Source organism: Prionailurus viverrinus, chromosome B3 (assembly GCF_022837055.1).
Source record: "Prionailurus viverrinus isolate Anna chromosome B3, UM_Priviv_1.0, whole genome shotgun sequence".
NCBI classification, from domain to species: Eukaryota; Metazoa; Chordata; class Mammalia; order Carnivora; family Felidae; genus Prionailurus; species Prionailurus viverrinus.
In genome coordinates, this window is record NC_062566.1 from 102,617,413 (window position 1) to 102,645,129 (window position 27,717).

At 40.3% G+C, this 27,717-nt stretch overlaps 1 protein-coding gene and 1 long non-coding RNA gene across 3 annotated transcripts in view; one reads left to right on the forward strand and one right to left on the reverse strand.

The window, feature by feature from the left end:
* Window positions 1-2,113: 2,113 nt before the first annotated feature.
* DHRS7 (dehydrogenase/reductase 7) lies at window positions 2,114-20,652 on the reverse strand. The gene is made up of 7 exons (XM_047862918.1): window positions 20,520-20,652; window positions 13,511-13,663; window positions 10,344-10,450; window positions 9,666-9,905; window positions 6,777-6,899; window positions 5,350-5,565; window positions 2,114-2,337 (listed from the first exon to the last, which is right to left on the reverse strand). The coding sequence occupies exons 1-7, from the start codon at window positions 20,650-20,652 to the stop codon at window positions 2,290-2,292; spliced, it is 1,020 nt and encodes a 339-aa protein (XP_047718874.1). The 3' UTR covers window positions 2,114-2,289.
* A 99-nt stretch (window positions 20,653-20,751) lies between these two features.
* The window catches only part of LOC125167969 (uncharacterized), a 55,637-nt gene continuing 48,671 nt past the window's right edge, over window positions 20,752-27,717 (forward strand). For both annotated transcript variants that reach the window (XR_007153011.1, XR_007153010.1), the window contains exon 1: window positions 20,752-21,016. This is a non-coding gene — a long non-coding RNA (uncharacterized LOC125167969). The remainder of the gene's footprint in view (window positions 21,017-27,717) is intronic.

The window sequence follows — 27,717 nt, forward strand, 5'->3', positions numbered from 1 at the left end:
GGGGGCTGATGTTTGCTCTCTTTTTTGAGCTAATGGTTTCGTAAGTGTGGCCATATATGTCAAAACATATCAAACTGTATACTTTATGTATACTTTATCAATTATACTTACATAGAGGTGTTAGAAATAATGTTTATTATTTAATAGGATATGTTTATTCAGCCTCTGAATAACTGTGACTGAGGTGTCACATGAATTACTGTGCACCCAGTAGTTGGGCAGACTAACCCTAAAGCAATAGCTTCTACTGGTAACTCTTCTAACCAACTCTCCAGCTATCACCTTGCACAACCCCATCTCTGCCCCACTTTCAGCATTGATAGAATAAGCACACAGTTTCCTTCCTATTTCAAAGGGTGATTTGAGTTAGTGGCTAGGAAATGAGGGGTCAGTGCAAAATAATAAACACTTTTTAAAAAGTCAGTATGTGAACACTTGGGTTTCACAGCTCGTGACTACCTTTGACAAAATGAACTTTGACAAAAAGCTGCCTTTCCATTTAGGGCTGCTCACAAAAAAGACCAAGGAAGAGAGGGTTTATACACAGAAAAGCATGTCTTTATACATGTCATAGAAAAACACCAGATGAATTTTTAAAGATAATTTTTAATTTATTTATGCCTCTTCATTGGCTGGAACAATTGAGCAAACTGAATTCATTTTTCCTTCATCCCGATACCATGCTATTTTCAGTCTATGAGTTTTCATCCATGACATTGTGGAGGTCTGGCATACTCTCAGCAAACCCTAAACACTGGCAAGCACAGTGGCAAGGTCTGGAGATTCAATGACAAATAAAACTGACCTGGACTCCAATCTCTTGAAACCTTCATGTAAATCCCACCCTTTGAAGGTTCAGTACAAACCACCTTCTCCACAAAGGACTTCCACACTAAATGTGATGGAGGGGTTTCCATGGTGTAGTGGTTATCACATTCATTTCACACTACTCTATATGCACATCTCTCCCTTTTCTGAACTGTTTGTGCTTACAATCTATACCATGCCATATGACAGTGTTATTTTGTACTCCTCTAGAACTGTTTCAACAATTCATCTTTTTGTTTTTACCCCAGGTGCAGTGTATTCAATTAACCATAATTCCCATTTTCATCACTGGTTGTGCAAGAGTTCTCTCGTGTATTTTATCCCCACACTGCACCCTCCATGCCCTCCACATCCTAAGCTACCATTTCAAGTAATCTAATGTATATCTTTTCACTGTGTTTTCTTCCAAATGAGCACTACCTTCTAAGCACATAGATTTAAGTGTATGCAAACAGAATTATGTTATTATAGTTCTTTACTTTTCTCCACTCATCACCATGCTTCTAGGATATATCCGTGTTGCTATGTGTTCATTTATTCCATGGCTGCTGTACTCCATGGTGTACCTCTGTCACCTTCCCCCTTTTGTAAAGATAGCCACCAGGGTGGCCTCCAATTTACCCAACAAATGTTCTAGTTATTTTATTTATGTTATTTGGACTATAGCTAAACTATTAACTGCTCATAAAAAAGGAACATGTTTTTCTTGTCAAGGAATATTTGCTAATTTTCTATTGTGGCCTATATATGTTTTCTAATGTAAAGTGGTGAAGATTAAAGTAAAATTAATAATAATAACTAAAATAAGGAGTTGCCAATGGAGTCTTCCTGAGCTGAGTTTAATCCTGGCTTTACCCCTTACTAGCTGTGTGACTTTAGGAAAGTAATATACCAACTTGCTTTGAGCATCTCTTTCTTCTTCTGTAAAAGTGGATAAAACCACATACCTTAGCGGGCTGTTATGAAGAATAAGCGAATTAACTCATACAAAGCAACTTAGAACAGCAAATGGCGTATGACAGGTGTTGAATAATGGCTGCTATGAGCCCTACCTACTGTTTCAAACTATAGGCATTTGGACCCATCAGCTCTTCTAAGAGTGTAAGGATCTTAGAGACAGGACTATTTCAGATACTTCTTTATAACTGCTCATTACCCCACACTGTTTCGTGTAATGTTCCATATATTTACGTTTAATGGGTTACTATAATTATTTGGTTAGCATTCTGCTAACTTAGATTTTAAGTATATACGCTAGAGTAAAATGCTTTTTTAAATCCAAGAATGTGGTATGTGTTAATACCTTTATTGCAAGATTCATGGAAATCTTCTATTATTTATTACATGTTGAAAGTTGTATCTATTAAAAAGTAAAACCAGAAGTTAGTCTTCAGTATATAAAGATTGCTGATTTCATTCTCCCTCCAGTAGCTTAAAAAAAAAAATGTGAGTACTCCTCCTTCAGTCATGTTTTGTCTTCCAGGTTTTAAAGTAAGAGGCATCTGCATCCTGTAACAGAGAGACAGTAACATGAATCACTCTCTCTGTATATTTACCCCAGTTTTGTTTGTTTTTTGTTTGTTTTTACAAAAAAAAAAAAAAGCTATATCATTATTTTTCACTGTTAAGAATTCTTAGGGGCACATAGGCAGCTCAGTCAGTTAAGTGTCTGACTTCAGCTCAGGTCATGATCTCGTGGTTGGTGAGTTCAAGCCCCACGTCAGGCTCTGTGCTGACAGCTCAGACCCTAAAGCCTGCTTCAGATTCTGTGTCTCCCTCTCTCTCTCTGCCCCTCCCCCGCTCTCTCTCTCTCTCAAAGATAAATAAACATTAAAAAAATTAAAAAAAAAGAATCCTGGGCAAAGAAAACCTGGGCAAAGGCTTAAATTAGAATAGAAATCATAGTGAGAATTCTAGATCTACACAAACATATCTCTGTATTATACCTCCATATCTTAGTATCATTATCTCCGCTATCAGGTATAAACATCATTGATTAGCATCTGCTCATGCCATTTCTTAAATGCTGAAATCTCTATTATTACTCTTCTAGACCAGCATATCATACCTACACTAACTTGCCTTAATAAATACAAAGAATAGGTCAGGGTATTTAGGATTGAAGTATCTGACAGATAACTCTAAAATTATTTCTAGTTATTTCTAGTACATTGCTTAAAGAGTAAAACGAGGCAACCCAATAATCCTTGAGATGTGATATTTCATTTGGGAAGATATGCATTTACTACTTCCAAGAATTTGCACTAAAACAAAAAAAAAATATGTAACAATTCAGTGCAGCTCTTGTTCTTGATCCTGGAAAATAATATATATTCATAAAAACAAAGTTCCAGACATAATGTTCCCACCCTAAACAATAGAAACAAACTCAAATATTATCAACAAGTACATTTAGTTTGGGATAAGCTATACTGGCATTATCTTAACATAGATGCCTTATAAGCAAATAGAAAATAATAGAAAAGAAGCAGGAGGATAAAACCATAAAAAAAAAGTGAGGAACAATTTTTTAAAGTTTATATGGTTTTACATAAAGAATGAGGAATTTGATCTCAGAAATGGTCTTCTGAAATGAAAGGATGCCCAGTTTCTCATTAAAAAAAAAGTGATTAGCAACAAGACCATGTAATGAGCAATATGTTAAAGATGGTGGTAAGAAGAGAAAGGCCATCATTTTAGCAAAGTCTAGATGTAATCGAATGCTTGACTTACTGAGTAATGTCTATATTTTACAGTTATATAATCTATAAAGAAAACAAATTCACATTCTTGTGGATGTCCCAAAGAGTACAACTATTATAATAGCACCAAAAGTCTAGCCCCGGTCCCCCCAACTCCCGCATCCCTCAAAAAAGTAATTTCTATAATGTATTCTTTCTCCACCCTATTGCTTAACTCTCTGATCTTTATCTATTAGTTAAATATCCTGCTACCATCAAAACAGAAACATTAACAGCTAGTACTTAACAAGCAGGACATTCCAAGATGTGTTTTAAGGGCTTTCCATGTACTCACTTAATCTCTGTGACAATCCTATGACTAAGTGCATCATTAGTCTCCATTTTGTAGCTGGGGAGATTGACATAGAAAAGAAGTCTGAGACTGAGGGATGAGGTCATGGGACAGAGCTGGGATTTCAACCCAGGTAGCCTGGTAAGAGGCTCCATGATCTTAATCAGACAGCTATCACCTCCCTAATACTGAGGACTTTCTTTCCCAACTCTTATCCATCACTGGGCACAATACCACTATACCAGCTGCCCTCCAAATTTGAAATTCAGATGTAAATCTTTGATGAAGCTCTACCTTTTTTAAAAAAGTTTATTTAAGTAATCTCTGCACCCCCACATGGGTTTCAAACTCACAACTCCAAGATCAAGAGTCACATGCTCTTCATACTGAGCTAGCCAGGTGCTCCAGAAGTCCCACCTTTAGAACCAACCCACACCACCACATCCCAACATTACCAAAACACTTATAAATGGCTTGGTACCAAGCAAACTCGTCCATATTACAACTTAGTAGAAAATAAATAGCCCCTTCATTTTTCAAGCTCTGGACTTGGTGCATCATGGAAGTTTTATAACCTTTAAGTCTCTTTAAGCATTTTGTTTTGTTTTATTTTTTTCACTAATTTATGTTCAGGATCCTTCAAAAATTGGGAACAAATTAAATGCCTAACAATTTGTGGACTGCTTAAATAGTGGAAGGTTACATAATGATACATATGGTATGCTCCCACTGAATAATGCTCTTTATATATCAATCCCTGCTAACATTTCTAAAAGAACGTAGTAGTCATTGAAAATAATTTAACAATAAAAAACATCCACAGAAATAGCCTTTCTTTGCATAATCCTATCCATAATTTTTGGCTTAACTCATTACATTTTCTTGCTCTTCAAACATTAAATTCTTGTGATGGTCACAATTTTCTCAGAAATAGCTCATAATATTCCTCACTTAGCTGTAGGAATGAGTGCCAAAAGAATGAACAATCACCATATTTTTTCAGACATGGACATTTTGGTACATCTCATGTGCACAGTGCTTCCAGAATGAGGCCAAAGGAACCAGCACTACACAGAGAGAGTGCATGATTTTTCACTGCATGGTAAGTGCTTTGACAGAGTAAAGCACGGGCTGAGGCCTCATCCTGGAGAGAAACTGGAGGGGAGGCCATTATCATTCCAAGGAGATGGTACCAGGTAGGAATTTGTGATGAAAAACAGTGGAGAAAGAAGACATACATTGGTCAATCAGTAAGTTTTCAGAAGATAAAATGACAATCTCTGATTTGAGTTTACCTTGTAGAAATTTCTAAGACCAGTAGTAATTTATAGTAAACCAACAGATATGCCTGGGGAATATAATACTTCTTATATCTTTTGTATTTATGTCATAAAGTTGATGGGGAGTAAGAAAAGTTTTCAAGCGCTCAAAAATTTCATACTTTCTACAAGACTGATATATATTAAGAATTGTATAAATTGGTCTTACCAAACCCTTCTTAAAGTTCTCAATTCGTTTCTTCCCTAATATGTTGGTCAGCCACCAGGCCCAGGTTGGCATATATTGCCACAAATATGCCATTAATAAAAAAGGGTGATCCGCAATCCAAACTTCTTTCAAATCATTGGCCATGCTGATTAACATCAGCCGCACACAACGACTGGTCGCCATCTTGTGGGACTGGGCTACATCAATGCCTACAGACTAAGAAAATGTTAAAAAAAAGTAAGTGAATGCTGAGTATTTATCCAAGATATTTCACAAAACTTTTTAGCTATAAAGGACTCAGAGATCATGTAGTTGACGCTTTCACTGGGACCTCATGCCCCTTAGAAGACGTCATTGGTACTGATGGGTGTCTATAAACTGTAATGTTTCAAAAAGCCTTAGACAAATCATACATGACCAGATAAGATCATGCAGGCTAAATAAAAGATGAAGGTTCTTTGCTTTTATTTACATCCCCTTTAATTTAATGAAAATTATATATCAATTTAGCAATAAAGATTTTTAAATAAATTACTAATACATATATTTAGCAAATGAAATTCTATAAACCATGGAGTCCATAGTGAACAAATCTGGTGCTGCTAATCCAGTTAACACACTACCATTCTACAAATAAATAAACTGAAGCCCATAAAGGTAGTAACTCATCTGTGTTCACACAGATCAATCATTAGCAGTAACCAGATCTTCCAAGTCACTTGATTCCCAAAACAGCGTGCTGCTTCTAGTTTACCTTACAGTCTCCACAGAAAATGTGAAAATATAAATCATATCTGTAAACATTTACACAGAAGCATAAACAGATTTATGTCTCAGCAGAAATTGATCTTCGTGGAGAAGGAGGAAAATTTCACGGTCTTCGGTGGGATTTTGTATCACTGGGTGATACTGGACTCATCGCAAGAAATTTGTCATCCACTTGGCAACTCACCATGTGCAGTCCAAGAGCTGAGGGAAGCACAGGCGTGTGGTCAGGCACAGGTGAAGCTAACCTAAAATTATTGCAATCCAGCCAGGCTTTTTCTAAGCTCCTTCACCATAGCTCTTCTTTAAAATCCCAGTAAGATTTAATGTGCTAAGATTCAGCCACACAAATCCTTCCAATGTTGCTATAATTTGTGAAGTGATAGAAACTGAGTTTTTAAAATGTTGATAGCCCACATCATAGTGGATTACTTATAAGCAGTATCTTATCAACTTCTTTAGCCTTTATTAAAACTGAATGCCAAAGCACTAGCAGCTAAACTTAACAGCGTTCCTACTGCCATGAGTTAAGTTTTGCAAATAATTCATAACACAGTAACATGTTAGTGTAATATGTTAGAAAAAATTCTAAGCACAGTGATGCAATACCAATACATAACTACTAAAGCGTTCAAATTATTCTCCAACTAGAAGTTTTTTACCTTTGTGACTTCTTCAGACAGGGCATTCTTCACAATATTTGACTGCACAGGTCCTGGACAAATGTTAGAAACTACTATACCTGGGTATGTAGCAAGTTCAGTACGGAGGCAATTAAAAAAACCCTAATAGGCCAAAAACAAAAAAAAAAAACAAAAACAAAGAAAGAGGGCAACAAATAAAATTAAATACATGTATCTCATGTTTGCTATTAGCACGACATTACTTTTCTTCAACTTTTTATGTGGGACACTAGCACATTATCAAAATATGTTTTTAAATGCCAAGTAAAAGCCAGGAAATCTCACTGGGCAAGTTTATTAAACATTTTTAGCTCTAAGACAGGGCAATCTAGGGCGCCTGGGTGGCTCCGTCGGTTAAGGGTCTGACTCCTGATTTCAGCGCAGGTCATGATCTCACGGTTCGTGGGATCGAGCCCCATGTCGTGCTCGGTGCTAACAGGGCAGAGCCTGCTTAGGATTCTCTTTCTCCCTCTCTTTCTGCCCCTCCGCTGCTCACATTCTCCTCTCCCTCCCTCTCCCTCTTTCCCTCTCAAAAATAACTAAACACTAAAAAAAAGACTGGGGGCAATTTAGAACAGGCATCCTCAGGCATCACCATCTTCTGGTAGGAATAATTGACACCTTCTGGCAGTGGTGGCTGACACCACGAGTTATGTCTCACGGTAGGCGCGGGACAGGGGAAAAACTATCCCTGGAGACTCTGACACACCCTCCCCACACCAGTCCCCATCTCCCTGCTTCTTTTATCCCTCAAAGCAGTCTCAAGTGCCACTGCTGGCGCAAGAGGGAGCAAGAGGGATTAAATACTTGACAGAAATTATCATAGAGGAAGAATTCAACTTTCTCTATTTATATGACCATTTTAACAGACAATGTGTTTCAGCATTTATTTTTAGGGTTAGCAAGCGAGTCCGGGGCTGGTTAAAAATGTAACAGGATTGCTTCCTCAATGACTTTCATAAAAGCAAGCTAGACCCTCTAGACTTGAAGATACTGGCTACTTCTGAACAAATAGGGAGTAAACATCTACTTCCCCTCCTCTCTTTTCCTAAATTAGGAAATGTTCCAAGATTACATTGGTATCAGCTGAGATAAGTATTGAAAAGCCTAAACAGCTAATCTGGAGTGTGATCCAACATTAAAACAGTTACCAGCTCTTAATGCCAACCACTAACAAATAGCAGCTATAAGGGTTCACGCTGCCAGGGACCAACAAAGTGCCTGCCTCAGACGTACATGAAAAAAGTCTTTGTAAACCAATGAACTCTCGTATCCTTAACCTCTCTATAGCAAAAGAGGAGAGAGGACACCATGAAAGCCAATACATCATGTTAAACCTCTCCTTGGGGCGCCTGGGTGGCTCAGTTGGTTAAGCATCCGACTTCAGCTCAGGTCACGATCTCACGGTCTGTGAGTTCGAGCCCTGCGTCGGGCTCTGGGCTGATGGCTCAGAGCCTGGAACCTGCTTCCGATTCTGTGTCTCCCTCTCTCTCTGCAACTCCCCTGTTCATGCTCTGTCTCTCTCTGTCTCAAAAATAAATAAACGTTAAAAAAATTAAAAAAAAAAACAAAACAACAAACCTCTCCTTGTCTGAAGTCACATCTAGTATAGTGTGTGAACTTTTCAGTGATAAATAAATTCACTCTATAGCTTGTTGGGAATCAGGGAAGGAAACGTGTTCTTCCAAAAGTACTTCCTAGTCCTAGTGTTCAGCTACTGGTTTAACTAACTGGAGTCTCAACCTGCCACACTGTATAACAGGATCAAATCCAGTAATAAAACAGTGAGTCCTGGAAGGCAGGCCAGATAGCTCAGGTTGCATTTTAGTGAAAGCACTCTGCATGTCAGGAAGATACTGGGCTGTCTTCCCTCATCCACCTGCCTGAGACTTGCCCATCTGCTCTGCAGGAAGTAACTACTACCCCATTACCAAATATGGGGAAATCATCAGTGTAGCAATCTGTTTCATCACTCTCCGCAACCGTCTCTCTCCACAGCAGAAAGAGGATACCCTAAAGAACCAAAGCTTCAGATCCTCAAGAATCTGTGAAGGCCATTCAGCTGTTGCATCTCATTATTCCAACAGCGAAACATTCCACTTACGCTGACTTTCAACAGCATTAATTATAAATTATGTGTCTCCTATTGGCCTTAGGATCTAATTTGTTCTGTGTTACAGTTTAATAATATTTCTTCATATCCATTCTTAAGCCAATATTAAAAAGTCATTTGTTTCTATAGTCACAGCTAGTAAGTTATTGTAGCCCAAATCAAGCTTTCTCCCAGCCTCTGCCTTGACTGGATTTTCTTCTTTCAGTGAAGCCACAGTAAATAGGGTCAAGACTAGTCCCAGTAGGGATACGAAGCCCAGGTCTAATCATCCAGCGGGGAGCTCCTACTTCTGACATGCAAATATATTTAGACTAGATAAAATAAATGCCAACTACAACGGGGAAGGAGAAACAAGTCAGAGAAATGGGAAGGGTAAGTACATCAAGTGTGTGCGTTAGAAATGGGGGGTAGAGTTTCCATGAAGATGTGATAGAAATGAGGATGAGGGTGACATGTTGAGCAGACTATACACTTCTTTAGGGTGGGGACCATTTCTTATCTTTATATCCCCAGGATCCACTGCTATGCACAGCATGGCACAGTGTTGGTACTCAGTACATGTTTGCTGAATTAGGAAGAGGCGTGTGAGACTCAAGTCTTTTTTAGCATCTTCTAGGGATGTCCTCTACCCAAGGTCTCCTTGGGTCTCTCTTGCTGTTCCCCTACATCACTGCCCTGTTCCAATGACCTCTTGCAGTGATGGCCGTATCTCCCATATACATATTTAGATCAGAGCTGAGTTTGAGCAGTCTTACCCGGAGAGCATGTTTGCTGGCACAATATCCACTAGAAAGGGGCGCAGATATGATACCCAGGAGGCTATTCACAGTAACAATCTTTCCTTGTTTCCTCTCGATCATGTGAGGCAGAACACACATTGTCAAGGACAGCGTCCCTAAGTAGTTAACCTCTATTAGCTCCTTGAAGACATCCAGGCTGGTCTCCACAAACAAAGAACGCTGAGATCTTCCAGCATTGTTGACCAGAATGTCGATCTAGTTAAATAAAATCAGAAAAGGGGCACTTTGGGGATGACCTGTAAATGGACTGATACAATTCTTAGGGATGGCTGGTTATATTGTTAACTTGAAGAATCATTGGAATGGAATGGTGAATTTCTAGCAGTCAGCAATAAAGAGATAAAATAAAAACCACAATTCACCTACGGAATTAATTTCCCATCATAAAAATAAAAGGCACAGTGAATTTTTACCTTCTTTTGTTCTACATGAAGGAATTAGTACTTAGTAAGGTATGGAAAGTACTAATTACATAAATCCAAAGACTTAAAGTATAAAAGACTCATGGGCATTGATCTCACTGCATGGACCCATTTGCCTAAAACCCTTTAAATGACAGCACACAAAGAAGGGAATCTCTTTTGTAGCTACCTATTTCAAAGCAAGACTTACCAATTCAAAATGGCTACTTACTTTACCAAACTCCTGGAGGACCATTTTGGTAGCCGCCTCATGGGAACTTCTGTCAGTCAGGTCAAGTGGCAAAACGAGTATATCTTTGTCTTTTAAATTGCCATTCTCTAAATAAAGACATTTAAAAATTAGTGCAGAAGTTGTAAGATAGTCCAATCAAGCTTCCGGCTACTTGGTGTTAAGTTTAATACCCACCCTATAACTGGACGTGACAAAAACTCATTTCTGAGTGGCCTTGTGGAAGAACTTCTCTCAGTGACCAAGAGGACTGGCAGTAATAAGGCAATATCTAATCAGACAAAAAGCTGGCTGGGTACACAGGAAGTAGTATGGCTCTCTTCAACTTGAATACGGACAGTCTAACATTGGAACAGACTCTACAAGAAACCATGATTATACTACAAGCTAAAAAAAAAAAAAATTAGAGCTTTTTCTTTAGAAGTACAGAGATATATTTGTTTCATTATAGGCTCAGAAAGTATAGTTTCTCTTTTACACACATTAAAACATAAAAACAATTTATGCTTCACATTAGTAAGACATTCAGAGTTAACCCAGTCACATGACACACAGAAGCTTCCTTCCAGACAAGGATTCAGGGATGCAAACATGGAACAGGACACAACCTTCAAACTGCCAATCGAGAAACATGTTGGCCCTTTCTGTCACTACTCATCAAAAGAGTACGTTTTGAAATACAACCAGTAAAGCCAATAAGAAAGGCAGGTAGAGAAAATAAACGAGGTACAAAGGTTTTATGGACAAACTGTTAAGCTGTGAAACATCAACTGTTTTAAAAAAGAAATGGAAATGCTTGCACCAGTGATCTGACAGATAAAAGGAAAAGTCAGCCTTAGTCTAGCAGACACATGCTGACATGGTTCATTTCTGCCAGTACAGGACTTGCAAGTCTCAACAGCCAGAGGAAGTGTCCCAGTGCAAAGCATAAGAGGCCTCTGAAGGCAATATTGTGAAAGAGGCCTTGTGGCCTTGCTACTGACTCTCTTTTCTGCATGGTTAACTCCATCAGCAAACTGAAAGAAAATTGTTTCAAGAATGACAGGTAGAGAAATGACCCAAAGAATGGTCTGCTTGAAAATTCAAAATTATCTCATTTTAGGTACTGTTTCAGACAAATGATAACTTGTTTTCTTTTTTTTTTTTTTTTAACGTTTATTTATTTTTGAGACAGAGAGAGACAGGGCATGAGCAGGGGAGGGGCAGAGAGAGAGGGAGACACAGAATCTGAAACAGGCTCCAGGCTCTGAGCTGTCAGCACAGAGCCCGATGCAGGGCTCAAACTCACGGACCTCGAGATCGTGACCTGAGCTGAAGTCGGACGCTTAACTGACCAAGCCACCCAGGCGCCCCTGATAACTTGTTTTCAAGTGAACACATCTATACCAAAACCTAAACCAAAAAAAAATTAAAAATAAAAATTTAAAAAAATTAACATTGTTGCTCCCTATATGAATATTACTTCAAGCAGCATTTTAAAACCTAATTCAATTCCTGTTCTTTCACTTTTTTTGTTCTTTCATTTTTATAACAAAAATCTTATAGTGTCCCATATGACTTTAATATCTGCTATTTCAGCAAAATAAAGAAGGATCCTTTCTAGTTAAATTTCTATGGTTACACACATGAATGCCATATATAAGAACCAAACTGTTCTTTCTCTAAGACAAAAGTATAAAGTACGTGGTCACTGAAAATCCTCCAGCATTCAGGGTGCCTGGGTGGCTTAGTTGGTTAAGCGCCCAACTTCAGCTCAGGTCATGATCTCACAATTCCGTGAGTTTGAGCGCCACATTGGGCCTTGTGCTGACAGCTCAGAGCCTGGAGCCTGTTTCGGATTCTGTGTCTCCCTCTCTGCTTCTCCCCTGCTTGCTCTCTCTCTCTCTCTCTCTCTCTCTCTCTCTCTCAAAAATAAATAAACATTAAAAAAAAAAAGAAAATCCACTAGCATTTAAAAGAATTCGTGATCAGTCTCTAATATCAAGAGTCAGCACAAAATAAAAATAGAAGGCACACACAGATCAATGGAACAAAATAGAAAATTTAGAAGTAAATCCACAATTACATGGTCAATTAATCTTTGACAAAACAAGAAAGAATATCCAATGGGAAAAAAACAGTTTCTTCAACAAATGGTGTTGGGAAAACTGGGCAGCAACATGCAAAAGAATGAAACTGGACCACTTTCTTACACCATACACAAAAATAAATTCAAAATGGATTAAAGACCTAAATGGGAGACATGAAACAATCAAAATCCTAGAAGGGGATACAGGCAGTAACTTCTCTGACATCAGCTGCAGCAACTGTTTTCTAGATAGGTCCCCTGAGGCAAGGGAAAGGAAACAATGGCAAAAATAAACTATTGGAACTACATCAAAATAAAAAGCTTCCATACAGCCAAAGAAATAATCAACAAAACTAAAAGGCAACTAAAAGAATGAGAGAAGATATTTGCAAATGACATATCCAGTAAAGGGCTAGTATCCAAAATATATAAAGAACTTACAAAAACTCAACCCCCACAAAACAAATAAATCAATTAAAAAAGGGGCAGAATTTGCAATGATGTGGGTAGAGCTACAGAGTATTATGCTAAGGAAAACACGTCAGTTAGAGAAAGACAAATACCACATGATTTCACTCATATGTGAAATTTAAGAAACAAAACAAACAAGTATAGGGAAAAAAGAGAGAGAGAGGCAAACAAAGAAATAGACTCTTTTATAGAGAATAAATTGATGGTTACCAGAGGGGAGGGAGTGGAGGGATGGGTTGAATAGGGGATGGGGATTAAGGAGTGCACTTGTGATGGGCACCAGATGATGTATGTGTTAATCACCATATTGTACACCTGAAACTACTATAACACTGTATGTTAACTAACTAGAAGTAAAATAAAAACTTAAAAAAAAAAAGAAGAAGAAAAGTAGAAAGGCATCAGAAAAGAAAAGGAAGGGGCAAGAGCGGCTACTGAAGAGATGCCCAAAGAAAGAGGATTTGGATCTAAGCATTTGGAGTATCTGGAACCAGAGCAGATAATATGCCCAGGAAAATCCCACTCTTAACTTCTAAAAATCTCAAAATTGTATTTGAATGTGAATTCTGGTTGATTTCCAGGAAGCTGCTGTGGTTTTAGATTTACTCACCAAGGCACCTTCTCTTCACCCTTTCCAGCTCCTGCACTCTTCTGGCTGACAGCACAAGGGAGACTCCTAGTTTAGACAGCTGGTAAACCAGCTCTTCACCGATCCCGCTGGATGCTCCAGTCACCCATACTACCATATCGGTCAGCTCCCATTCTAGTGAGAAATAAGTACAGATTGAGGGCAGAAACTAAGCTCTGGATTACACCCATAAATCAAAGATTACCAAAAAGACAGTCTTAAACAATACCACAAAATATGAAGACATAATGTGCGGAGTTTAAAAATTCCATTAGCCTAGGGGTGCCTGGGTGGCTCAGTCAGTTGAGTATCTCACTCTTGATTTTGACTCATGTCATGATCCCAGGGTTGTGGGATCCAGCCCCACATAGGGCTCCACACTCAGCATAGAGCCTGCTTGGTATCTTCTCTCTCTCTCTCTCTCTCACTTACTCCCTCTCTTTCCCCCACCATCTGCCCCTCTCCCCTGCTTGTACACTCTCTCTAAAATAAAAAAACTTTTTTTTCACTAGCCTATATTTATGGGCTTGATTCTGGTGATGTTCTCACAGGTATATACCTACCTTAAATTCACTGAGTTGTATATTTTAAATATGTAGTTTTTATGCTACTCATACCTCAATAAAGTGATATAAATTTTTTTAATTAAACATCCTCAGAAAGCACCTCCTACCTAATTTTTTTTTAAAAAGCATGAATACAAATATATTAGTAACAGTTATCAACACATTGTATTATATATTCCCGACTCTTGGGTGAGTTTTCCTGACTTTACTCCAGGACAAGCCTTATAACTTGATGATCTGACTCCCAGGCTCTATTTATTTATGTATTCAATTGAGAAAAATTAGTCTAAGTGAATAAAAAGTCTACCTGAATTGCTTTCTCACTTCCTTATCCATGAAATGAGGGATTCAGATAAAGATGATCACTAAAGGTCCCATCCAGTTCTGAATTCTATTATTCTAATTTCTTGCAATGGAGGTATTGATGATGAATCTGAATATACCAAGCTCTACTCTAAGGTATGGTGGTATCATTCTGGATTTTTGTTTTCCTCATTTGTCAATCATATCTGATGCCTATCAATTAAAAGTCACTTTATAAAAGTGCTTGCTCCTCAAATGCCTGAGCTTTCTTCTTGAAGTTCACCCAAGTTCACCCAGTTCACCCAAGATTAAATGCACACGATAGAGAAATGAAATGCTGTACTCTGCTTGCCCAATCATGTTCTTGTGAAAAACTATAAAAATCTTACAGCTCTAAAGCAAAGAGGAGTGGTATATTCTCCTTTCTTCCAATGAAAAGCTTATTTGCACTGCAGGACATGAGAGCCACTGTCCATCTGAATTGCAGGGGAGGAGCTAGATGTACCTGGGCTTTTTTTTTTTTTTTTAAGTTTATTTATTTATTTTGAGGGAGACAGAGAGAGAGAGAGAGAGAGAGAGCACGCGCATGCACATGCGTACCAGCAGGGGAGGGGAAAAGAGAGAGGGAGAGAGACAGAATCCCAAGCAGGCTCAGCGCTGTCAGCACAGAGCCCAAAGTGGGGCACCAACCCACGAGCTGTGAGATCATGACCTGAGCTGAAGTCAAGAGCCTGATGCTCAACGACTGAGTCACCCAGGTGCCCCACACACCTCTGATTTTAGATCATAAACATTAAAATCAGGAAATCAGTTTACTGTTTTAGTCAAACAAGTCTAAAACCTAACTGTCGGGTTAACAGTACGAGCTCTGGACTGCCAGGGTTCAAATCCCGGCTCCATCACACACAGCAGTGAAATGCCCCCATGTGAGAACTTGGTGCCTTAATGTTCACAACTGGAAAACTGGATTAATAACAAAACCTCCCTCAAAGCATTGTTGAGAAAAGTAAGTTAGTAAGTAAAGTACCCCGAGCAGTATCTGACATATACTCAGTGCTTAATAAAATGTCAACTCATTATTGCTAAAAGTGTTTAACAAATAGACTTTTCAGCAGCAAAACATAGAATATTCACCCAATAATGTATGTTCTAATTTCTCTAGCAAGGGGCAATGGGGTTACTAACTATAAAGGCTTTATATGTTTTTATTATTCCCTATGTGCTTAAACACATTACCTTATTAAAACCCTTACAAGAAATTCATGAAATAAGAATTATCTCAATTTTATAAAAAAGGAAGCTGAGGATTACAGACATTAATTTACCTCACTAGACTGTAAATTCCCTTAAAACTGGGACCCTATCTGCCTTGTTCACTATTCAGTGCCTAGCACAGAGACTGGAATATAGAAAGAACTCCATCAATAACTATTCAGTAAACACCCAACAACCCTAGGAGAGCTGGGACATAAACCCAGGTACAGGGCCACCAGGATGGTTCAGTCAGTTAAGCATCCAACTCTTGATACCAGCTCAGGTCATGATCTCACTGTTCATGAGTTCAAGCACCTCATCAGGCTCTCTGCTGACAGAGCAGAACCTGCATGGCATTCTCTATCTCCCTCTCTCCCTCCCTCAGTGGTGGTCTCTCTTGCACGCACACTCTCTCTTTCTCTCTCTCAAAATAAATAAATAAGCTTTAAAAAAAATCCCAGGTACATGTAGCTCCAAAGTCCACACCCTGACCACTAGCCTATGGTGCTCACATTTTAAAATGATCAATATTTTATTTCTTTTTTTTTTTTTTTAGTTTATTTATTTATTTTGAGAGAGAGGGAGAGAGAATGCCAAGCAGGCTCTGTGCCGTCAGCACAGAGCAGGACATGGGGCTCGATTTTACAAACTGTGAGAATATGATCAATATTTTAAAACCCAACTGTTTCTTAGCCATTCAAGAAACTATAGCTTGTCTTCAGTTAAAAGGTTTCATGTAAATATCTGCACGAAGGTTGCAACCGTCCTGAATACTATGTCTAGGCTGTAATTCCTTCCCATCACATGATGTACTTTCACGGAAATGCACAAGCGAGAACTTCATCAGGAATGGTAGAGTGTATATTCAGATAATAATCATCTACTCACTCACTGACTACTCACTGTTCCAAAGTTCTGCAATACTCAGTCTACAGGGTGATTCTAGTTGTTTGTAACTATTTACTAACTTGCATAGAATAAAAATTTCTCCATGTTTACACCAATAAGCAAATATTACTTAAAATCAACAATGAAAACCCCTTAGCTCAGGTGTACCTTAGTACACCTGCACTTCTGGCCCCTTTCTTCCCACCGTGGAGAGGAAAACTTTTGTATTTAGCACCAACTCTTGTTTACCAATTCCACAGAATATAGCATAAATCATGGTCTCCCCTACAGAGTCTCTGAAAGCAGATCCTCAGAGCTGGAAGGAAACTTAGCAGTTCAACCCCCAACCCAGTTTGAGAATTCTCTCAAGGCGTGGACTAATGTCTACTTAATTCCCTCACAGAATGAGGAAGCTAGTTATCTCCAAAGCACCCCCTCCTTTTTAGACTAGTCTAATCATTCAAGGGGGGCAAGGATTTTTTTTTTTTGAGAGACAGAGAGAGAGAAAGAAAAGAGAGAGCATGAGAAGGGAAAAGGGGCACAGGGAGATAGAGAGAATCTTAAACAGGCTCCACGCTCAGCACGGAGCCCCACACAGGGCTCTTTCCCATGACCCTTGGATCATGACTGAGCTGAAATCAAGAGTTGGATGCTCAACTGACTGAGCCACCCAAGCATCCCAAGGATTCTTTCTTCTACTGTGATATACCTTCAATTTCTGCTACCCAGCAGCAGTCAGCAGAAGTTCTGCCTCGTGTTAACAGAAAGAATAAATCAGGCCTGCCTCACACATGACAATCCCTTGTATATTTGAAGACAGCTGACGTGTCTTCCCTAAATCCTCTCATCATCTCTTGCTTCTCTAAGGCTAAACACCTCCAGTGTCTATGACCTTCCCTCAGATGACACGGCCTCAGGTTTCCTCACTCTTTGGCTCACACCCCACTGCACAAACTCTAGCTGGTCAATGTTCCTATTGAAGAGAACTAGCCGCAGAAGGATCCAGGATTCCCGTGGGGTCTGGACAATGGCTGGTTGAGCCACTGCAGTGTCCCCAGTGTGCAGCACAGAGGCCAGCACAGACCAGCCTTTATTCAGAAGACATCTGTTGTGGACTGCTATTCGTTGCTTCAGGGACTACACGCCTCCCAGGCTTGCCTAATCTTTTCTGGCAGTCATTTCACAGTTCACTCCTATCGAGGTTACTGCCAACAAAAACCCGAGTTTTCCCCAGATGTGCTGCTGCTGGAAACTTTTCCTGCTCTGGACTTGTGCCATGGATTTTTCTGGATCTATGTGCAGTATCTATGATTAGTCACCCTTAGATTTCACCACGTAAGATATACGCTTGGGAACATGGAGAGTTTCTTTAGGAGGATATGTGAAAGCAGAAATGTTGGTTGCCTCCAGAGAGGCATACTTGGTGGCTGGGGGCAACTTTTCACCATAAGTCCTTTTGTATCTTTATTTTCTTTTAAGTTTACTTATTTATTTTTGAAAGACAGAGAGCACAAGTGGGGGCAGGGCAGAGAGAGAGAGGGAGAGAGAGAATCCCAAGCAGGTTCCACACTGTCAGTCAGGAGCCCAATGTGGGGCTCGAACTCACACACCGTGAGATCGTGACCCAAGCAGAAACCAAGAGTTGGATGCTTAACCAACTGAGCCACCCAGGTGCCCCTCCTTTTGTATCTTTAAATTCTGTAGTATATAAGAATATTGTCTATTTTTTAAAGTGACAAAAATAATAAACCTATGGAGAAGACAAGGAGGATTTATTAAAAAAAAAAACTATTTTTTTTTACCTTAATAGAGTCTGCCTATCTTTCCAATCTAAACCGTTTTGGGAACCTGATAGGAACCTGAGTGTATCTCCATGTTCCTTTAAGTTTGTTTCATTATCACCAGCCCCCAACCTCCAGTAGTCTTTCTAGTCATTTTTTTCTTAAAAACCCCCAGGGGCGCCTGGGTGGCTCAGTCGGTTAAGCATCTGACTTCGGCTCAGGTCATGATCTCACGGTCCCTGAGTTCGAGCCCCGCGTCGGGCTCTGTGCTGACAGCTCAGAGCCTGGAGCCTATTTCAGATTCTGTGTCTCCCTCTCTCTCTGACCCTCCCCCATTCATGCTCTGTCTGTCTCTGTCTCAAAAATAAATAAACATTAAAAAACTCCCCCAATGAAACTGTAACCCCAGATACACTGTGTACCTCACATATATCTGTGCTTTATACATAAAAGGAGTTCTAGAAAGCTTACTCTTCAGTCAATGCAGGTTTAAGAATGACTAAATTTAAAAATGAAGTTAAAAGTTAAATTAAAATTTAAAATTTAAAAGCCATCACCATTTAACATTACAACTTTATTGCTGAATAACTTTTAATGTGATTTATTTACTTAGATAAATAACAATGTATCAAATTAATATGCAAATTAGTCAATTATACAAGTAAATAATAATAGCAATGTAATTAAATGCATCTTAAAATCCTTCAAAACTATTTTTCCAGCCAAAGTAAAACACTGAAAAAATTAAGTGAATTTCTTAAAAATTATTTTTGGTCACCTTAACTTTCAGTTTTTGCTTGATGTGCGATAACCTGTAATTTAACTAGCTATTAGATATTCATTCAGACATTGTCTCAACGTTTTCCCTTTTCAGCACTTGACATGACTAATGGATCAAATAACTTCTACAGAATTAAGTTTTAAAAAGAAATTATTTGTATGTAATTCTCAAAGTCCAAGTTAACATAAAAGCACTCAGGATCAAATGTAAATATCCACAAAGTAGCCACAAGGCAGCCATCAGGCAAGAGGTCTGATCAAGAGAGGGTCTGACAATCCCAGCCATCTATCTGCCTGCCACACGTTGACTTGCACAGGTCTAGTGTATTTTCCATGAACTCAATAATGTCAGCACTCCAGATGTTATACCCAAGAAAATGCAACGAGAGAAATGAAATACTAAGGAATAAGATTTTGTCAGGTACAGTTGAGCTTTGAAGGGACACAAAACACTGTACCATCTAAGTTTTTGTTGGTTGGTTGGTTGGTTGGTTTGTTGTTGGTCCTCAAGAACCTGTTTTGACATCCTTGAAAGCCATATGACTCCCCTTCCCTCCCAGACCCGTTTTGAAAGCAAAGTCTATCTTCTGAACTGCTAGCTATCACTTCCAAGTAAACTTCCTCACGTGCTTTTTGGGTATTTTCACACAGGAAACTAGGTCCAGGGAAAGTCCACTTCCCTGAGCCCTTATGGATCCAAAGCCTAGCTCTGGCTGGGTCATTTAATGTCTCTGAATATTGGTTTCCCTACCTGGAAAATAAGATCAATAACGCCTTTGTAAGTCTCTGTAAAGGCTGGAGGTCGCGTGTGTAAAGGGCGGTGCCCATTGCTTTTAGCGCAAAGAATGCAGTAATAAACGACGACCAAATTTCAAGCAGGGCACAGATGAAAGTGGGATAGGCAGAATGCCCCTCAATGTGCCTGTAATGATCTATCTCGGGGCAAAATGCCAATCCAGGTCTTTCTAGGGGGATAAGTAGGTAGGTAGGTAACTCCGGGTTATTTCATTTTATTTCACAACTCAGAATGAGGGAACAACTTCAGGATGTAGAAAAACCGAGCTCCAGTTCTCGAAAGGAGGCTCCCGTACAAACTCAGGGGACTGGCAGTGTTTCTCGGTATCGTCGTCCGCGCACGCAGCAGCAGAATCCCTGGGAGCCTGATTAAGAACTTCCAGCACTCAGGGCGCCCCGCCCATTCCAGCGCCCTCTGACTTTGGCAACCAGGCGTGTCCTCCCTGACCCGGACGAAAGACAAAGGGGCAGACCCGCCTTCTGGGCCCGGGCTTTTTCCTCCCCCACCGGCAGTCCCAGGGAAAGGCGCGGAAGCTCCACGCCACCCGGAGGGAGGCGGGGACAGCGGGGACGGGCGCCCGGAGCCCGACCTCCCACTCAGGAGGCGCGGCTGCGGGTCCTCACCTGGGCGTCGTCCCTGCCACTCGGCCCACAGCAGGGTCAGGTCGCCATCCGCCCGCAGGAAGCGCAGCAGCTGCACCACGAGCGCAAGAAGCGCGCACAGCGCCAGCAGCCAGAGCAGCAACTCCCAGCTCATCGCGGCCGCGCAAGCCCGGCCCTGCCTGGGGAAACACAGAACCCGAACGAGCCGCGGCGCGGCGCACGGAAATCGGCGCGGCCGCCTCCTCGCGGGCGGGAGAGCAGCACCGCCCCGGCTCCGCCCAGAGAGTGGAGAGGAGGGAGGGGCGGTCTGGGCGCGACGCACCACCCGGCTGGGAGCCGCGCCCCGGGCCGCGTGGAGGGGGCGGGAAAAGCCCGCACGCCCCGCCCAGTGCCCCGTGCCCCGCAACTGCTGAGCCTGCTTCGCCTGCGTGTACGCCTGAGGAAGGGTTGCTGCTGAGACGCCAGGCGTGGGTGACTTAAAGACTCGGCGGTACTGCTGTTACTACCGTAGCCACAAGGTTTGTAATATCAAGAAGGATTCTTTAACAGTTGTTTTGAGGGGATATAGTTCCAAGTCTCGGGTTGTGTCAAAAGGAAGAGCACAAAGAGTCCAACCTATGAATGCGACTTCCTCCGTCCTCATCTTTCTTAACTAAATAAACCCAACAAACTATCAAACTGTTTTCCACCCCACCCCCAATTAACCGGGTCTCTGGAGTTGGCCCCTTGATTTAAATACGGAAAACAATGTTGCATAAGACACTTGCCTTCTTGCTGGAGGAGAAAGTGCAGTTTCGGCCAAGATTGTCCATGAGCACCAGCTCTAGGAGCAGGATTGGGGACCTGAGCCAAGCTGGTTTCGTCCTCAGCAACCCTAAGTAAATTATTTATTTTTATGTACTCACAAACAGTAGGGAGGTTTAAATAAAAAAATGTAAAGGGCACAGTAGTTCATACACAATAATTCATGATTTTATAATTAGGAGAATTCATTCTCATTTATTATTTATTGTTTCCATTATAATTATCACATCTTAGAGTCCAGCCTGAAAGACAAGGGTTTTGTTTATAAACTTCTATATCCTGGACCTATAGAATTACCCTTGCATGTGAAAGCAGTAAGAATGTTTAAATTGTGATGATATGGTTCTGATTCTCCGAGGAAGATGTACACTAACTAAACTTGGATCTTGGCTGATTGTTTACCTCTCTTATAACTTGGTATAATATTGCTCAAGAGCTGACCTCTTAACTTGTTACCTTTGCAACCTATTTTTCTTGTGATAAGTGAGTTTTAAAATAAGGTGCTTAAAAATACCACACTGAGTCTCACTCCCATGAAAAAATTCCAAGAGTTTTCTCTGAGCTTGTTTCCCCTTCTGTAAAATGTAAGGACTGAATTAGATTTGGTGTCCCAAGCCAGACCATGCCATGTATGTATACCTGGATTCTCCATCACACACTCCAGCTTTGGGGAGGCTGAAAGGGGAACAGAGCTGTTTCCATGAAGAGTTGTAACTAATACACAAACTATAATAAAACCACACAGTCTTTTCACCTCACTAGCACTTCTTGCACTGGAAAATGAAAACAAATTAATATACAAAATTTCAATATCATATATTTCATCTTACCTGAAAAGCATCATTCATTTTGGAATTCAATTAGATGTTTATTAAAGAATCAGTCACGGTGATCAGAAAAGCAACAGTTATAGCTAGTATCTTTGCAGTGCATAATTATCCTGTTCACCAGTGGGAAAAATCCAACCTCAGAATATGCTGCTTCTGGTGAAGACACTCAGCAAGTTGTTAGTTATCACAGTAGCATCTGTCAGGATTGCCTCTTCCCATTTTGCACGGAATGTATCTCAAAACTTGGAACCAAAGTACTCAAAGCAAATGAAAGACAGATGAATAAATAAAGGGACTCCCCAGAGGCTCAAGAGGCAGAAGAGGCAGAGCAGTGGAACCCTGGCCTTTCCTGGATTAGTCTATTCAGGAGCAGACAGAATCTCAACCAGTCATAAAACTCCAATAATAAAAAAAAACAAAACTGATTCAAATATAAGCTACATTCTTTCCTCTATGACCAGAGAAACTTAACTGAGTCAAGGAGAAAAGCACTCTCAGCTGGGCCCCTCCTTCATTCCCATTTGGAAAGAGCTTTGGCTGCTCCCTCTGCACACATCTTGGTATTTTTTCATGCAGCCAGGGCAGCGCTGAAGTAAAGTGACCATCAAGTAAGTCCCCAGGAGCCGAAGCAATGGCCCCTTAGGACAGGGTCCTTTCACAGAGAAAAAAGATGAACACCATATGCTGTATTTCAGCAGTACCTTACAATGTGATTCTGACAGCACACAGACTTACTCTTAGCTGAACTGTTTTGGCAAACCAAATCTTAGTTTGGTGCTAAATATCCTTGTCCCAAAGCCATGATTTACATCCCAAAGTAAACAGCACAATTAAAAACAAAGAGAATAAATAAATAGATAAATAAACAGTATAATCAAAACACCACTAATTACACAAAATATCAAGATACTTTCTTGGTTAATTTCCACTAGAAATGAGCTTCGAAACAATTGCTTCCTACTAAATGCCTACGTGTGTTAGAATTAAGAACTTTTTTTGATGTTTATTTATTTTCAGAGAGAGGATCATGTGAGCAGAGGAGGGGCAGTCAGTAGGGAGAGAGAGAATGCCAAGCAGGAGCTTGGGATCCCATGAACCACGAGATCATGACCTGAGCTGAAATCAAGAGTTGTCCACTCAACCAACTGAGCTACTCAGGAACCCCCTAGAATTAAGAATTTAAAAACAAGAGGGTTTTCAATCCACAAGCCTCATAGGGCCCAGGTAGAGTGCATAGAAATTAGGTCATGGCTGAGAATAATGGATGGTCAAACGGAGACACATGCTAGGTGTTGATGCAGTAGAACCTCCATCCTCTCTAATTTCTGAAATACCTTGTATGCTCTGATGTCAAAGGCTGTTCCTTGGCATAAGCCAAATATAACTGTAAAACAGTGATGAAAGTAAAAGACAGCGGCTCCCCTCCGCAATGTTTTATTTTCCAGTCTTGCCTACCATGCTTCCCCTTTCTTTTGTCTTGAAATGTTTGAAGACTGTTACTTGCAATAATTAAGTTTCCTTAAACAGCCCTTCCTTCTCCCTTTCCAATCTTATTGCAAACCCTCACGCCAGCTCCCCACTCCCATCCCCCTCTAGAAAGATTTTTGTGGCTCTCCGGAGACATAATCATCCCTTACCTAGTCTCACCTCTTTTTAGAATTACTTCTGATGGGAACGACATCTGTGATATCTCTAATTATTTTCAGGGCTAATATATTATTACTCTAATGAAACTTTAAGCTCCTTGAGATCAAGTAGCAAAGCTAATGCTTCTTTTGAAAAGTCCCAGTACTTAGTTTAGTGTTAATGCAACAAATGATAAGCCCACATTGAATTGAATTCTCTTTTCCTTGAAAGTTAAACTTCCTTGAAGTTATGAAATAAAGTTGGTATTAGAATAAAAGTTGCTAGAACTTAACAAATAATCTTCCTGAGTGTCACTAAAATGCTTTGAATAAAGCTCCAACCAAGGCCTTTTGTATAATTGGTACCCTTTAAATTTCAGCTGTGATAGAACGGTACCCCCTTCTTTCCTTTTAGTAATGGTCATAATGGTCACTTTTGGGGCACCTGGGTGGCTCAGTCAGTTAAGCGTCCGACTTCGGCTCAGGTCATGATCTTGCAGTTTGTGAATTCAAGCCCCATGTCAGGCTCTGTGCTGACAGCTCAGAGCCTTGATCCTGCTTCAGATTCTGTGCCTCCCTCTCTCTCTCTGACCCTCCCCTGCTCACACTCTGTCCCTCCCTCCGTCTCTCTCTCTCTCTCTCTCTCTCTCTCTCTCTCTCTCAAAATTAAACATTAAAAAAATTTTTTTGTTGGGGGGCACCTTTGTGGCTCAGTCGGTTAAGCATCCGACTTCAGCTCAGGTCATGATCTCACAGTCTGTGAGTTCGAGCCCCGCGTCGGGCTCTGTGCTGACAGCTCAGAGCCTGGAGCCTGCTTCAGATTCTGTGTCTCCCTCTCTCTGCCCCTCCCCTGCTCATGCTCTGTCTTTCTCTGTCTCAAATAAAAACATTACAAAAAAATTTTTTTAAATAATGGTCACTTTTGATGGTATGGGCTGAGGCCTACTGAAGTCAACCAGGATGAAAGCAGTTGTGTGTAAGAAACTCTCACTTTCCATAATAAAAGGGCATATAAAAATAACTTTAAAAACCCAGATCCTCCATTATTGGCAATTCTGGGGGATGAAAAAAAAAAGACCCTATGAGTGGAAACAGGGACTAAGGAAGTCTGGGAGAAGAATATTCTTCATGAAGAACAAGAAAGGGTTTGTGGGTTTTGATTGGGGATATTATCACAACCTTCTAGATACTTTTGAAATTTTGTTGGATGTGCTTTGTTTTATTTTTCTTTCTCTCTCTCTCTCTCTCTCTCTCTCTCTCTCTCTCTCTTAGAGTGTGAGTATGAACTGGGGAGAGGGGAAGAGGGAGAGAGAGAGAGGGAATCTTAAGCAGGCTCCATGCTCAGCACAGAGCCCAATGCGGGGCTCGATCCCACAACCATGGGATCATGACTTGAGCCAAAATCAAGAGTCGGATGCTCAACTGACTGAACCACCCAGGCACCCCAAGATATGCTTTTTTTTCATAGCCAGGTGGCCTAAGGCCAGGAGTTCTAAAGATCTGGACAGCATGTAAAGGCATAACCAACAAGAATTGTCTGGCCTCAAAAGCCCACAGTGTTCTTGTACAGAAATCTTGTAGCCATTGTGGACAAGTGCTCCTTGATCTATTCCCTGCTTAATGGAAGCATTCCTGCATCCCTCTGCATCTGTTTGCCTATACTCCATATATAAGCATTCAGGTCATTGTTTAGTATTCTGATATTCTGCAGGCAGAAATGGTCTTACTTGAATAGTCTTCTGTCTCATACAAATTATTTATATTTAGTAATCTTAAGGGATTCCTCAATAAGAAAATTTCACTGCCCTGTTGGCCGCATGTAGTTTTGCATGTCACTGAATTGATTGTCTCTTGAGATTAGCAGATTTCCACATTATCTTGACTCTCTTAAACATGAACAGTTCACTATATTATTCTCTCACTCCCTCTCTTTCTCTGTCTCAGTCCCTGCCCCCTTCTGTCTCATTAAATGCTTCATTTTAAGTTTCCCCTTACATATAAGCAGTAAATTTTTTTTGTTTCCTGTTACCTTTTTTAAGAGAGAAAGAGTAGGGGAAGGGGACAGATAGTGACAGAGAGAGAGAGAGAGAGAGAGAGAGAGAGAGAAGGAATCTTAAGCAGGCTCCATGCTCAGTCTGACATGGAGCTCTATCCCACAATCCTGGGATCATGACTTGAGCTGGAATCAAGAGTCAGACACTAAATGGACTGAGCCACCCAGGTGCCCCTAGCAGTAAATGTTCTAATCAGTGGTGGTGGTTACTCAAATCTACACATGTGATAAAATTGCATAGAACTATACGCAATGCACATACATCTACACGTAGATATATATGTGTGAAGCTGGTGACATTTTAATAAAGTCTATAAATCGTGCTAACCACAATTTCTGGATCTGTTATTCTGAAATTATATGAGATGTTACCAGTGGGGAACATGGAATGAAGAATACACAGGACCTTTCTGTACCATTTTTGCAACTTCCTGTAAATCTCTAATTATTTTAAAGTAGGAATAATTTGTTCCTAGGTGGCACCTAGGTGGCTCAGTTGGTTGAGCATCCGACTTGAGCTCAGGTCATTATTCGGTGCTCTTTGAGTTCGAGCTCCACATTGGGCTCTGTGCTAACAGCTCAGAGCCTACAGTCTGCTTCGGATTCTGTGTCTCCCTCTCTCTCTGCCCCTTCCCCGTTCATGCTCTGTCTCTCTCTCTCTCTCCTTCAAAAAATAAAATAAACATTAAAAAAATTTTTAATGCTTTAAAGTAGAAATAATTTGTTATTATAAGGTGCTTGCACTACCTGTGAAGCAAAATAGTGTTATTTGAAAGTAGGCTTGGATTAATTATAAATGTATATTGCAACTTCTAGGGCAACCACTTAAAAAAGGAAATAAAGAGTATAATTGATATGCTAAGAAAGGAGAGTGTATTAGTCACAGCTCCAGAGAAACAGAACCAGTAAGATTGTGTGTGTGTGTGTGTGTGTGTGTGTGTGCGTGTGCGCGCGTGTGTGTGTGTAAGAGATCTATTATAGGAGTTACTTGTGCAATTATGGAGACCAAGAAATCCCATGATCTTCCATCTGCAAGCTGGAGAACCAGAAAAACTGGTGTAATTCAGTTCAAGTCTGAAGGTCTGAGAACCAAATGAGCTGATGGTGTAAGTCACCGTTCAAGACCAAATGCCCAAAGGACTTCAAGCTGTATTACAAAACTGTAATCATCAAGACAGTAAGCTACTGGCACAAGAACAGACACTCAGATCAATGGAACTGAATAGAGAACCCAGAAATGGACCCACAAACGTATGGCCAACTAATCTTTGACAAAGCAAGAAAGAATATCCAATGGAATAAAGACAGTCTCTTCAGCAAGTGGTGCTGAGAAACCTGGACAGTGACATGCAGAAAAATGAACCTGGACCACTTTCTTACCCATACACAAAAATAAACTCAAAAGGGACGAAAGACCTCAATGTAAGATGGGAAGCCATCAAAATCCTTGAGGAGAAAGCAGGCAAAAACCTCTTTGACCTTGGCCACAGCAACTTCTTACTCAACATGTCTCCAGAGGCAAGGGAAACAAAAGCAAAAATGAACCATTGGGACCTCATCAAGATAAATAGCTTCTGCACAGCAAAGGAAACGATCAGCAAAATGAAAAGGCAACTGACAGAATGGGAGAAAATATTTGCAAATGACATATCAGATAAAGGGTTAGGATCCCTTTATAAAGAACTATAAAGAACTTCTCAAACTCAACACCCAAAAAAACAAATAATCCAGTGAGGAAATGGGCAAAAGACATGAACAGACACTTCTCCAAAGAAGACATCCAGATGACCGACACATGAAAAAATGCTTAACACCACTCATCATCAGGGAAATACAAATCAAAACCACAATGAGATACCACCTCACACCTGTCAAAATGGCTAACGTTAACAACTCAGGCAACAACA